The following is a 15239-nucleotide window of genomic DNA, read 5'->3' as shown; positions in this document are numbered from 1 at the left end:
ATGCTCCTCAGCACTGTGTCCTCAACTGAACCATCTTCAGATACTTCAACCATGACATTTTCCTCATTATCTGGTCAGGAGTGAGGATATTCACTCGTGAAATGCACTCCATTCACAACTGCTCAGAAAATAAAGTGGCCTTTGGCCGTATTCTGCGAGATACAGCTAACTCTGAGCAAGTAGAGGCAGGCAATATGCTCAGCACACAAGTGCCAGCAGACCTACCATTCAGTGGCACTGTCGAATCGCCTACCATAATAATTCTGTTGGATACATGATGACTGTAGAGGATCCTGTAGAGGACAGAATCTCAGCCAAAAATCAGAGCTGGAGGAAAATGCTGCGAAGCCTGCACAGTTCCTTCAGCACTTGTTTTTTGTTCAAAATATTGCTCAGTCAACATTCAAATTATTGTTCAGAATTGGACTTTAGGCATTTTGGTGTGTTGTGTGGATTCTATTTAATCATGTTCTTTAACGAACGATACCTAGTCTATTCACTGGTCTATATTTTGTTATATTTTCTGTTTCTATAGGCAGTCCTTAATATTTGATGTACTACTTCACTGCTTTATTGCAGTGTTTATATCTTGCCAAAAAAAGTCTAGACATTGGGCTAATCTTGCTTTAAGAGGTTATTGTGGCTTACTCCCTTGAAGAAACATTAAAACATTTTCTAGTTTGGGCTCACAGCAGCAATAGCTTTCATATGCTGAATGACTCATGGAAGTGACCTGGAGCTGCAAAATAGGCTCCACGTGCCTCTCAGGCATACACACCCATGCATCCTCAGTACAAATTCCAGACCCCATGAGTCTTCTGACACCGAGAGGAAGCACCCACCTGATTACTATCATCTTTCCTCCACTGATGAATCAATGCTGGGCAAAACCTGGAGCACTGGAAGCAGCTCGTGTAGCCTAGGTGGACTAATGTTCATGATCAACAGCGGCATGGTAGGGCCACCAGTGACTGAGCTGGTCAAGCCCAAAAGGACATAACTATCAGATAGATTGATAGAATCTGCAATAGGTATTGAGCAAACAATCACAAGGGAAACCCAATTAAGTAATTGTCACCAATCTACAAATTGCAGATGCATATGTCCCCAGGTTTACTGCAAAACCCCATGTGTAGAACAGGACCAATTTTTTAAAAGGATACTTATTGTCAATCTGCAGAACGATAATTTTCCATCATTTACAGAGGGTAAGGCAAGAATGTTCCTAGATGAGGGCAGCTACAATGATATCCATGAAACTCAACAGTACCTTTACACCCACAACATTTATCAACAATGACAAATGCAGCAGGTGTATGTCAGCAAAGCCACCACCAACCTGTGTTCCTCCAAGTCCAACATCAAAATGATTTGGAAATATATCACTCTCTCTTCATCGCTGGATCCAAAACTCAAAATTCCCTACCAGCATAATAATGTGCCTGTTTTTTCCTAACAGGGAAAGTTTAAGGTTCAAACCAGTCATGGGCCGAAGGACAGTATCAACGGCCTGAGTCCCTAAAATGGGCAAACGCAGGAGTAAGGTATGCAGAGTGCAACTGAAACACCTGATAAACACAAAATGATGTAGAAACTCAGCGGGTCAGCGAGCATCTTGAGTGCCTGAACTATCGGGTGGAGGTTGGGCAGGCTAGGACTTTATTCATTGGAGCACAGGAGGCCGAGTTGTGATCTTACAGATCATTAGAGGAATAGTTACAGTCCTTTACCCAGAGTAGTTTATTGCCACGTGTACTGAGGCACAGTAAAAAGCTATTGCATGCTATCCAGTCAGCGATGGAAATCAAGATCAAAAGATATAGGCTAATGGTGAGAGGGGAAAGATTTATTTAGAACCTCAGGAGCAACTTTTTCCACCTACAGGGTGATAGGTGTACTGAAGGAGCTGCCAGAAGAAGTAGTTGAGGCAGGTAATATAACAACATTTAAAAGACAGATACATGGATTGGAAAGGTTTAGAGGGGCATGGACCAAACGTGGGCTGGTGGGACTAGTGTAGATGGGGCATTGAAGAGTTGACTCCATAAGTAACTTAAGCAGTCTTAAGAAGGGTCTCGACCAGAAACATCACCCATTCCTTCTCTCCAGAAGTGCTGCCTGTCCCGCTGAGTCACTCCAGCAGTTTGTGTCTATCTTCGATTTAAACCAGCATCTGCAGTTCTTTCCTACACATATGTTCATTTTATGGCCGTGTTGGGCAAGGACTAAATCTGAAATCTTGGGATGGTTTCAAAATTTACTTTGGAAAGCACACTCATCTCAAGTGAAAAGCTTTTAAAATTGCACAAATGGACGAGGAGTAAAATGACCTAGAAAAAACAGCACAGATTTAAAATTTTCACCATAATAGGAATGAGACAAAAATCCCACAAACACTACCAATAAATTCTGGAATCCCATGTCTTAAAACAGAGTCCACTGATCCTTATTGTAAACAGCATAATTCAGCTGCCAAAAAGCCCGTAAATTACAAAGATCCTGTATAAAGTAAATGGAAATTGACTCCAGGTCATAATAAATCAGTGTGCCCGCCTATCACATACAGTATAAAGACTGAACTGAACCATCCTATCAACAACTCGAGAGCAGTCCTGAGCCACTATTCACCGCATTGAAGACCCTCGAACTATCTTCGATCAGATTTTACTTTGTAATCATGTATTGTCTTTCTGCTGACTAGTTAGAACACAATAAAAGTGTTTCACTGTATCAAGGTACACATGACAATAAACTAAACCCAAAGACTTATTTTCTTCAACCAAACCCTCCAGCCCACATAGATTAAGGCGTTTTACCCTTTTACTTCTGTCTTCTCGCATTACACAATACTCGGAAGAGAAGCTGCCAAGAAGTTTTGAAGATTAGTGCCAACGTTATCTAGAAAGCTAACTTACAGCACCGTCAAGAAAACAAAAATTACTGATTTGACTTTTGCTGTGCAAGGGAACACAAATGCTCTCAGTATCCAAGCATACTAAATAGGCTAGGATTTCAATCCATAGTTAGTGAACTTTTACGTGGAGTGCACATCCAGAAATCAGGAGTGTGCAAGATTCAGCTTTGTTGCAATACCCTCAATGGTCAAACTATCTGCCAATGTTGTTGATTCATGGAGTGAGGAGGAGTGCTCATTTTAGTGAGATGTCCTAGAGTGATCGACAAGAGTTGTCACCTTTAAAACAGGAAGGGTGTTGGTTGGTGTAAAATTTACTATTCAAGCTTTGAGAGGAGGGGAGGTTTTTTTGCAGCGGAAGCTCAATATTTTGTAATCTTGCTGCAGGGACCGAACATTATTTAAAAAAGTAAACCTCAAATTGGAGCCTGGCAGATTTGTAACTGATTTATCCAGGAAGCCAAAAGTAATAAACAAGCTGTATGTCATCTACTAAGAGCAACGTTCAGTTGTAGTGTGCACCATTGACAAGACGCACAGTAATTAATCAGTATATATATATATTTTAAGAGCATGGAATAAAAATGAACTGCAGATGCTGGCTTATACATAGAAACATAGAAAATAGGTGCAGGAGTAGGCCATTGGGCCCTTCGAGCCTGCACCACCATTCAATATGATCATGGCTGATCATCCAACTCAGTATCCCATCCCTGCCTTCTCTCCATACCCCCTGATCCCTTTAGCCACAAGGGCCACATCTAACTCCCTCTTAAATGTAGTCAATGAACTGGCCTCAACTACCTTCTGTGGCAGAGAATTCCACAGATTCACCACTCTCTGTGTAAAAATTGATTTTCTCATCTCGGTCCTAAAAGACTTCCCTCTTATCCTTAAACTGTGACCCCTAGTTCTGAACATCGGGAATAATCTTCCTGCATCTAGCCTGTCCAACCCCTTAAGAATTTTGTAAGTTTCTATAAGATCCCCCCTCAATCTTCTGAATTCTAGCGTGTACAAGCCGAGTCTATCCAGTCTTTCTTCATATGAAAGTCCTGCCATCCCAGGAATCAGTCTGGTGAACCTTCTCTGTACTCCCTCTAGCGCAAGAATGTCTTTCCTCAGATTAGGAGACCAAAACTGTATGCAATACTCCAGGTGTGGTCTCACCAAGACCCTGTACAACTGCAGTAGAACCTCCCTGCTCTTATACTCAAATCCTTTTGTTTTTTTTTGTTTGTTTTTTTGTTTATTTATTTATTCCGAACAAGTAAAGGCATAAATAGGAATAAATAACAACAACAAAATCGAAGTAGTCAAACAATTGGACAATCCAGGCAATATTTGCAAAGCAATGAAAAGCATAAAACAAAATTTAAATGTCCAACAATTTTTCTTTACAAGCTCGAAAAGGAGTGAGAAGAAGAATAACTTATTTAATCTCACCCCTTCTCCCTAAACCCTTCTTCCATATTTATTAATTAATTAATTAATTAATTAAAATGATACCCTAGACAATTTTTAGAGATGCATACAGACATATATATACATACAACTGACATACACATACAAGTAATTTGTATGAAGTAACTAAAAAACATAAATAAATAAAATAATAAATAAACATTAACCCCTGTTGGTCAACCATCCCCTTCATCCCTGTACCTTGTAAAAAACGTTTTTTGTATGTCATTTTGACTCCACATTCAAACTGTTCCACAATCCTACTCCACAGACCGAAATACAAAAAGTTTTTCTGGTCGTGCGGACTTTTTGCTATGAAAGATAGACCAAAGATAGACACAAAATACTGGAGCAACTCAGTGGGTCAGGCAGTATCTCTGGAGAAATGAATAAGAAAATGAATTGACAGTTATTTCCTCCAGACCTGCTGCCTGACCTGCTGAGTATCTCCAGCATTTTGTGTCTACCCTAAACCCTATAGCATGGAAAAACATGTGACAAGAAAACATAATGACACACAAGTGCCTTGTAAGAGCAAGAAAGAATTAACAATAAGTGGCAGGAGAACATACATCTCCTAAATTAAACAAATATGCAAGATTTTCTACACAACATTAACAACTGCACAATTCCTCTTTCAGTACTCATTGTGAGTTTACACTACAAGAAGAAGCTAAATAAATAGTAACTGCCCTGCAGGGTTTTACATAATTATATTTAAAAATCTGGAACTGCAGTGCAATATGAGTCACTGATGCAATTTCCTGAAATTGGATGCATTGAGACTCCAACCAGAATATTCAACTTGAAAATAATGTTAAAAAGGGCAAGCATTCAAACCCAAGCAGCAAGGTTCAGACCAAACCACAAGTGCCTGTGCTTCCTTCATTTCAGATTGTGCATATCAGTCAATACTTCAGCAGTCACTGGCCAGCAGATATTCCAACCATCCATTTTCCGACGCCATAATGCTGGGAAGTAAATCACCATGCCTCTTGGTCAGTCTTCTCCAGTCCTCCAAACTCAACCAAGATTGTAGAGAACACCTGAACCACTGAATGGGGGGGGGGGGGGGGGGGAGAGCTCCAAATGAGAGAGACCCTGTCCCAGTAAAGGTCTCAAGATAGTGTGAAGACGAGTGGGAAAAGCTTTGGCATGAGATAATTGCGAAGGAGAATAACTCGACTGCGAAAACAGTGTCATAATGTGTGTCCAACAAAAAAACAAGTATGTTGCCCTAACTATCCAATTCATTTGACTCTGTGTCCTGGTTATAAGCGGTTACTCTTAAATTCTATTCAATAAACATTCGCACTTGCGATAGTTGAGACAGTAAAGTAGTTGGTAGCATGAGAAGTTGGAGAAACATCTCCTTTTTTATGACAATATCCACAAGTAAAAAGGCCTGCTTCTCCAACCCGTTGATCCTTTGAGTTTGGAATCAAACCCCTCCTTTGCCTTATCCTGCAAGCAGGGACATAGATATCAATGCTCCATGGTGTAAGCGTTGTGACTTGGTGTGCACAAGAGCTGTGAAAGCTGCTGAGTGGGGCTTCGGCAGTGAGGCGCATCGAAGCACCTCTGGTGAAATACCTATCATTGCTGGACAGGCGTCTGTGTGTTCAGTTTGGACTATAAGGTGCACAAGTACTGCAGCAGTCTTCATTTCTAGGCTGCATTTGCAAACCGACATTCAAAAGAGTCAGAACAATAACCTTAACAAATGGTGCACAGTCATGGAATTTTTTCAAGCACTACTCCCAGCTGCAGGGCCAATTACTTCTGGCAGTTATATCTGGTTCAAGCTTCTTTTCATCTCTGCTCTGGGATTGCTACTCTCCATTCTTTTCAGAGCAGAGACCAGCACTTACCAATGTTGTGGACAGGTATTTTTGAAAGGCAGCGGTACTGTCATTAATTAATAAATGCAGGATCCGAAACTATACAGAACTGAGATGTTCCTTAATAATTGCACACTGCCAGAAATGAAAAAGTATGCACTAGAAATGCAAGTACACATTTTCACGATGATCACAAATTGAATGCTGTTCGAGCAGTTAGTGACTCTTTGAATAGGCACATTGCTCTATTCATACGAGATGTTATTTCATAAGTTCAAAATTCGGCCATTCGACCCATCAAATCGCCATTCAATCATGGCTGATCTACCTTTCCCTATCAACCCCATTCTCATGCCTTCTCCCTATAACCTCTGACACCCTAATGGGCCTGTCCCATTTACGCAACTTTTTAGGTGACTGCAGGAGACTATGCAGTTGCCACGTGGTCACCACATGTTCGCGGGTGGTTGCTGTGGAGTTGCCCTCATGGTCGTGATGAGTTCCCGCATTCTGGAAACTAGTCACGGCCTCATTATGGTCGCCGTGAATTTTTCAACATGTTGAAAAATTAGCGCGACTGGAATGAAGCCGCCATGGAGAGTAGCGAGAATTCTCGAGCCGTAGGTGGGTAGCCAGGAGGTCCTAATGAGTTGCCAGGCATACGCAGGTTCTCGGATGTTCTCGTAGACTGTAGCCCATGCTGAATTTCGTTGGCTCATTGGAGGGAAAAAAAGGTAAGCAGTAGTTTTCAGAACCAAGGATAATCGACTGGTAATGTTAAATGTCTGCCGGCTTCAGAGCCGTGTATCTGGGGGGAAAAAGTTGTTTCCACTCCCTTCTCCAGTCCCCTCTTTTCAGACTTGCCAACCAAGGCTTTATCCATCTTATGATCGCGCTGGTAATGTTAAATGTCTGCAGTGCTTCAGAGCCGTGTATCTCTGGCTTCTTAAAAGTTGTTTCCACTCCTTCTCCCCTCCCCTCTTTTAAAGGACTTGCCATACACTGTGCTTTATATCCATCTTATGACAGCGCCAACCTGTTCATCGCAGTGTGTATCAGTTTCACCTTTGCACTGTGTGAATCTTTTAGACAACGCTCTCCCCCCCACTTGCCCTGTCCTCCGCCTGCATAATGGTCTGGTGAAGGAAGGGGGGTGGAGGTGGTGTGTGTGTGTGTGTGTGTGTGTGTGTGCACGCGCGTTCCACTCTGACAGTCGCCGTTCCAGTTGCCGGTTTTTCAGGCGACTGCCGGCAACTTGGCAGTCGCGGCAGTCTGCTGAAAAATCACCTAAGTGGCACAGGCCCATTACTAATCAAGAATCTGTCAATCTCTGCCATAGAAATATTAATTGACGGCCTCCTCAGCCGTTTGTGGCAATTAATTGCACAGATTCACCACACTCTGACTAAAGAAATTCTTCCTCATCTCCTTTCTAAAGATACCTCCTTTCATTCTGTGGCTATGACCTCTGGTCCTAGACTCTCCCACGAGTGGAAACATCCTCTCCACATTCACTCCATCCAGGCCTTTCATTATTCAATAAGTTTCAATTAGATCCCCCTCATCTTTCTAAACTCCAGCAAGTACAGGTACAGTGGCTTCAAATGCTCATCGTATGTTAACCCAATCATTCCTGGGATCATTCTCGTAAACCTCCTCGGGAGCTTCTCCTATGCCAGCATATTCTTCCTCAGAGATGGGGCCCAAAACCTGCTCGCAATACTCCAAATGGGGTCCGACCAGTGCTTTATAAAGCCTCAGCATGACATCCCTGTTTTTGTATGTTAACCCTCTCGAAATAAACAAACTTCCCAACAAATTCATCTGCTCATGGAACAAGATGCACAGTAAAAGGCAATATTAACCAATGGATTCCCTTAAAGATCTGAACCAGTTTCTCAATAATCTTACATTAAAAACTCAGAAGATCATTGCCCCTTTTCATTTCTAATTTTAAATAGAAAAATGTAAATAAAACTGAAAAAAGAATTGAAATCATTTTGCAAATTAAATACTGGATCTGTGAAAGAAATCAAACTGCAAAGAAAGAATTGCAACTGGTCACTTTCTTGATACTCATCACTTTAATTTAAAAATGTGCCAAGCACTGATTATGCCCTTCTGGGCATAATCATTAACTTCCCTCTAATCTTCACTTCCCTCTATTCTTTTTAAACTACACGTCCACTGTCAAACTTTTGGTTACCACACCAAATACCTCCTTGAACTTCCTGAATCATCCTATCACAACTAGAGAGTGGTTCTCATCTCCCATCTGCCTCATTGAAATCCTTAAAATCAAATTAAACAGGCTTTATTGGATTTTATCTTGCACTAATTGTTACTCTCTTTATCCTCTATCTGTACACTGTGGACGGCTTGACTGTAATCATGCGTAGTCTTTTCGCTGACTGAATAGCACGCAACAAAAAAGCTTTTCACTGTACCTAGGTACACGTGGCAATAATAAACTAAACCTAATTCACCTCCCATTTCCACTCTTGCCATGGAAATGTGAACCATGTTTACTTTTTTTCCACAATGAGGATGCTCTATTCACATTGGCGTGCTAATGTGTTGAGTGGACAAGCAACGCAGTAGTTAGAACTATCTATATAGCAAGTTCTCAGTCTCAATCAGTAGTCTGAAGACGGGTTTCGACCCAAAACGTCACCCATTCCTTCTCTCCAGAGATGCTGCCTGCCCCGCTGAGTTACTCCAGCATTTTTTGTCTATCGTCAGACAATTAGGAAGGTATTTTTAAAGACACAAACAAAATAGGCATCCAAAGATGAATGAAAAAATAATTTAGACTTTGCTTTGAAGTACCAGTAAGCTTCCAGGTCAACTACAGAACCTGGCAACAATGCAACTCAACATACTTCATATCCCAAGGAATTTATCACATTTCGGATAAAGGGAAAGGGAACACAAAAGTTCAGCTGCAAATTAAAGGAGGAAAGAGCAATTTATGTACGGTATGTATAAACAAAGTAAAAACAAACAAGGTTACGATAAAAAACACAAAAAAAAATTATCCAAAAGGGGCATAGTAATAATTTTAGCAAAGAAGGGAACACGAATCAGACTATTAAATTTAAAATGGGAGTACAAGGACAGAAGTAAGAATTTTCCCAATGATAAGAATGCATCTTCAGCATTGACATGATGTAACTGGAGAAATAGGTCATGTTCAGTTTGAAAAGAGATAACTACACAATCTACAATGCAAACTGTAAAACAACTTAATCACTTCTCTCCAAGGCAATTACTCTTTTAAAAATGTTGAAACTAATTCCCAGTGGAAATAATGACTCATACTTTTGTAATCTTTATAAATTACAAAATCAAACAAGTCAGACAAATAGGCAGAAAATAAAATAATGTTAAAACACATTACTTGTTTCAATTTTTCACTACGGCTGTGCCACAAGTATCATATTAAGTGAATATTAAAGCAAAAATTATCTCAAGAATTGAACTTTTCCAGACTCCACACGGAAGTGGCATAGGCTTGCAATGAGGAAGATTAAGGAAAAATGGTTTACAAATCCCATGTTCTCTTTGCCCAATGTTAGAGATATATAAACTTTGTTATCAGCACAGCGCTGGTTGAATGTTGTACTGCTGGACACATTGTCTTTCACATGAAAGAAGTTTAAGGTGATAACTGGGGAAACCACACTTTTTTTTTGGAGAGGAGCAGGAATTCATACAAGTGTTTCAAGCAACACCGGTGGTTCAAACGTTGGTACAGATCACCCAATTATTTACCTGGCATGTTGGCTGTGGTCCTTCCTGCGAGTAAAATACCAATTCATATTTTACTACATGGCTACTTTAACTTTCAAAATAATTCATACGATTATGAAGACATTTGTAATATCAACTCTTCACCTGAAATGCTGCTCCTGATGGTTTAATAATAACATATAAGTCTTCATAACCTATTTTATATTCAAAGATATCTCAAAAACAACAATGAAGCCCAAGTCATTCGGGAACACCAGAGAGGCCAGTTCATTATCCAAACACATTTCTTCATGTTACATGAAGGTTCGTTTCATTTTTAAACTCTGGTACTTGTGCTTCAGTGATATTAAATTGTTATCTGTGATCATTACTAAAATCTAGAATCTGCTGCTTCTGTTGCCATCTGTAATGCCCTTTATAGAAATAAAAACCTAAGTTACTTCAAGAGGTGGCATCAGGAAAAAAAGACTAGCATCAAGTAACAGGCTGGTGGTAGAAATATACACATGTTTTTTAATGAGCATGGCGAGATGGAGAGATACAAAGATTGATTTAAGCATAAAGTTCCAGGGAGTATGTCTGAAAACACAATACCCATGCAAAAAGAACAAAGGATTTCAGACAAAATAGTTAGAGGAACAGAGTACAGTCCACGGGCTACAGAACTGAAGAAGAGTAGAAGCAAAAATAATATGTTTTTTTAACGCACAATGGTAAACACCAAAACTTTAACAATTAAGAGTGATGGATAGAGTTTAAGAGACATGCAGTATAAATTTGGATGAACACCAGGAGGAAAATTATGAAGTTAAATAGAGAATAATAATCCAGATCAAGGGGTCATAGTTTAAGGATAAGGGGGAAATCTTTTAGGACCGAGATGAGGAAAACTTTTTTCACACAGAGAGTGGTGAATCTCTGGAATTCTCTGCCGCAGAAGGTAGTTGAGGCCAGTTAATTGGCTATATTTAAGAGGGAGTTAGATGTGGCCCTTGTGGCTAAAGGGTTCAGGGGGTATGGAGAGAAGGCAGGAACAGGATACAGAGTTGGATGATCAGCCATGATCATATTGAATGGCGGTGCAGGCTCGAAGGGCCGAATGGCCTACTCCTGCATCTATTTTCTATGTTTCTATGTTTCTAATAGGCAGCCAGGACTCAACGTAAAAGAAGCACAGTGGTCATTTCAGCAGCAGATAAACTAGACAAGAACAAAAGGTATGTGGACACATTATGGAAATGGAAGAATGTTTTAAGAATTTGACAGGGAACTGCAGGTGCTGGTAAAAAGTGGTAACTCGGCATCCCTGGAGAACATGGATGAGCGACTTTTGGGTCGGGATCTTTCTTCAGACTGATTGTAGGAGGGGGAAGAAAGCTGGAAGAGAGGTGGAGGTGGGATAAAGCATGGCAAGTGAAAGGTGGATACAGGTGAGGGAGGTTTGATCTGCAGATGGTTGGACAAAGGTCAGAGATGTAAAGCCAAAATGTGAGAGATAAGAGTACACAAGACGTGAAATGTGAAACCAGAGGAAGGAATATAGGTGGAAGGGGAGGGTGTTTGTAGGTTGGTTAACTAAAATTAGAGAATTCAATGATCATGCCACTGGGTTGTAAGGCATTAATTAGTTTCGTTTTCCATACGAGAACATTTCAGTCATCAGAGGCACTTTTTGCTGCACATTCTAGATACAGGTCTGAAATGTCACAGGTTTCATAGGCAAATTTTAAAAGGTGCTTTCAGCATGGAAGAATAATATAATGACACAAGTTTCCCAGCAGCTGGCATTTCAAGGTTTCCACGTAAAAACCACAGACTTGCTGTAACAGACAAGTCACGGAGCCAAATCACGTGTAGCAAACTTCTGAAGAATGGAGTGGAACAAACACTAAAAATAATTCTTGAAACAAATCCTCTCCACAAAATATCCCAAAATGACTAACATTATTTTAACATAATCGATAAATGTCTTTAAAATTAATATTACCCTTACAGGGCAGCAACAATATATGGATATTTTGGCGGTAATACGTATTTCCATAACACGTATTGGCTATAACACGAATGATGAATTGGGGATCATTATCTGCATTATGCTGAATTGGTATTAAACAATATAAATTGAGAAGTAAAGAACCACTCAAAAGTTACTTTTGAAATTGTCGTGCAGGAAAAAAGCTGTTTTGTATTTAAACACTACAGGGGAAAACAACTATTTCCAAGTATCCTCCTTGTAATCATACACTATTATCTCTTAAGAACACGTTGCTTCTTTACTTGAATCGTGGGCTGCCATTGAAATTGACAAGCAATCGTTTATATTGACATTTGCGCAAAAATACTCCATGCAATGTACAACCTTAGCCTGCAGGAACAAAATAAACATATTGCTCTTGTAAAGACCTTTAGTTTTGAAAATCCTGCAGGAAATGTTATTGTTATTGCAAATCTGAAACTCTCTAGCTCTTAAACTAGTTTCTCCCATTGATACAATTGTCTTTGTAACACAATTTTCTACAACATGAGGGTTCTTAAGGACACAACTATTACATTGAAACAGTACAACCTCCATGTGAAATACTTGGCTTCCAATATTTGAAATTCTTCATCAAAGCTCATGTATACTCAATAATCATTTTTCTTAAAGCTGTCTTTAGTTACCACAGAATATTAACACCAGGCTGCAACTGTCGAGAATGCAATAACCCTACATTGCGTCTGGGTGGTCTAACACTGAAGCCCCAAAATGTGATACGTGTTATTTCAGTACAAATATTTCAGTCAACGACGATTATGATCACATTACATTGTTTAAAGTGCATTGCTTGATTCCATTTGTTATCCGTTCGTGAAAGATCAACTAATTTTGCAACCTCAGCTATAAACTTAGAGAGAACAAAATGTCAGGCTGAATTGTTTGGCCTTAGTAGTTCCATCCATGACTATCAAGTTTAGGATTCCCACATGAAAACATAGTCCCAAACATCTTGATTGATTCTTGCAACTGCTTCGAAACTATACCTCCTTGCCCAATCCAGCAACACTACATCACTGTCCATCAGTTTTGCTGGAAACACGAGAGAGTGAGAGGGAAAATAAGAGATGGAAAGTAAGAAAATGGGTGACAAATACACATCCACTCAGGAAAATCTTAAAAGCCTAGCAGCTGTGCACAAAACAAAGGATTAAGCTAATGGACCTCATTCAATCTCCCTTTTAATATACAGTACAACCAAGTAGCACTGATCTGTGTAAACATTATCTTATCCAGCTGTCCAAACTTCACAGCACTTTATCACCATAAGACAAATATCTCTCTTAGAATGCAAGTTTCTGTTCAAACGATTTTTTTTTGACTAATACAAAATGAAACATTCACAAAGGTTTCCGGGTAATAGGACAATTGTGAGATGAAGCTTCAATAATCAGTCAACTTGTCAATACAAACTTTTAAAGCGAAGGATTAAAATAAGAGTAATAGTTATTCCTGAAAGTATCTCCCCCCCATGATAATACTTTTTATTTTTTCTGATTACTTTTAAACTGATATTTTATTCTGGGGTAAAGAAAAACTAGGCTCCCTGGGATGAACGTTTTCTTTATTCCACAATCTACATTTTTGTTATAATCATGTTACATTAGTGATACTATGCAGCCACTGAGAATATTTCCTCAGATTTCCTGCTCGTTTCCATTCCTTCTGCCCACCTGTCTTTCCAAATACAAGATTCTCAAATATGCCTTGATCTTATGACCGATTTCACATGTTAAATAAAGCCCCAAGGGGTTAAAAGATGACTGTTAATTCCTTGGATCAGGTGAGAGAGGCTATTTTACTGGTGTAGAAGATGAACAAAAAGCTGCTAGGTGGATGGAAACAAGTTTAAATTAATGGACAGGAGCAGAGGCAGACATAGTTGGGAACAAAATAATTCTTGCTTGAGACAAAGTTTGGAAAACGTTGAAGATGTTTTAACTGATAAAGATGGGGAGAGGTGGGATGGGGATAGGTATTATAGAAAATTGTATTATAAAGACCATTGTGTAAAATAGGGGCATAGGGGTTAAAGGCTAGAGTGTTTCAGATTTGCAATAACCAAGCTATTTTTCCTGCAGGATTTTCAAAATTAAAGGTCTTTTCAATAGCAATGTTATTTTAGTTACTGCAAGTTAAAGATACTAAAGACCATATGTTACATTGTTTAAGAGTATCGTAACACAAGGTTCTCAATAGAAGTGATTGCTTGTCAATGTCTATGCCCTCCTATGGTTAAGGTAGCAGCAGTTGTATTCTCGAGACAATGATCTGATTACTGCAGAGAATCTTGCTAAGGTATGCCTTGCTTGAATAGAAACAGGTTAACTACCCCCCAGCCCTCCATACTGTTTAAATCCAAGGGCTTTTTTTTCCGATTATAAATTTCCAAAGTGACTTTTAAGTGATTCTCTAGTTCCCGAACAAAATCAGGCTATCCATTAAACTTGAAAGATAAAGTGCGGAAACAGGCCCTTCTGCTCACAGAGACCAGCAAACAACCCGTACACAATTTTACCGAAGCCCATTAACCCACAAATTTGTACGTCGTTGGAGTGTGGGAGAAAACCAAAGCACCTGGAGAAAACCTATGTGGCCACAGGGAGAACGTACAAACACAATACAAAAATAACCCGTAGTCTGGATCGAACCCGGGTCTCTCGTGCTGGGAGGTAGTAACTCTACCGCTGCGACACGGTGCCTTAATCGATTCAGCTCGCATAAAGAAAATCGTGTTCCCTAATGCATCAAAGGCATTATATCCAATTTGTGTTATAGAAACACATGTTACAGCAGAACGACCTGTGTTGGAGAATATCAAAAATATTTAAAATATGTTAGTCACTGTGATGCAAATGAAACTGCATTGTTCTTCATTCCATGGGAACTTTTCAAAAGGATACGTCCTTGCTCAATGAAAGTAATTGCTGTTTTCAGGTTCTCGGCCATATGCAGCTTTATCATTATAGTGGGGAGACGCCTCCTGCAGGAAAGACCACAATTCAGTTATTGGAAGCCGCCGACTCCAGTAGGAGGGGGCCGACTCTGGTGTCCACGCCGCTGAGGACGTCCCGCAGCCCCGACGTCGGACTGGTATCATCCCAGCGAGCGGTCCTGGTCATCGGGCCGCCCGTAGCTGCAACTGCGGAGGGCTTGGGGAGACCCTGACCACGGGGAACAGTGGAGGGAGAAGACTGACTTTGGTGCCTTCCCACACAGTGGGAAACTTTGG

General features: G+C 40.1%; 1 protein-coding gene across 1 annotated transcript in view; it reads right to left on the bottom strand.

Moving 5' to 3' along the window:
- The window catches only part of imp3 (IMP U3 small nucleolar ribonucleoprotein 3), a 139487-nt gene that overhangs the window by 65268 nt on the left and 58980 nt on the right, over nt 1-15239 (bottom strand). Inside the window, exon 4 of the mRNA XM_055642001.1 lies at nt 14911-14990. Within this exon, the coding sequence (XP_055497976.1) occupies nt 14911-14990 (80 nt within the window). The remainder of the gene's footprint in view (nt 1-14910; nt 14991-15239) is intronic.

The sequence above is a fragment of the Leucoraja erinacea genome, chromosome 10 (assembly GCF_028641065.1).
Source record: "Leucoraja erinacea ecotype New England chromosome 10, Leri_hhj_1, whole genome shotgun sequence".
Classification (NCBI taxonomy): domain Eukaryota; kingdom Metazoa; phylum Chordata; class Chondrichthyes; order Rajiformes; family Rajidae; genus Leucoraja; species Leucoraja erinaceus.
The sequence above is the reverse complement of the archived record's forward strand: the minus strand, read 5'-3'. Positions and strand labels throughout refer to the sequence as shown.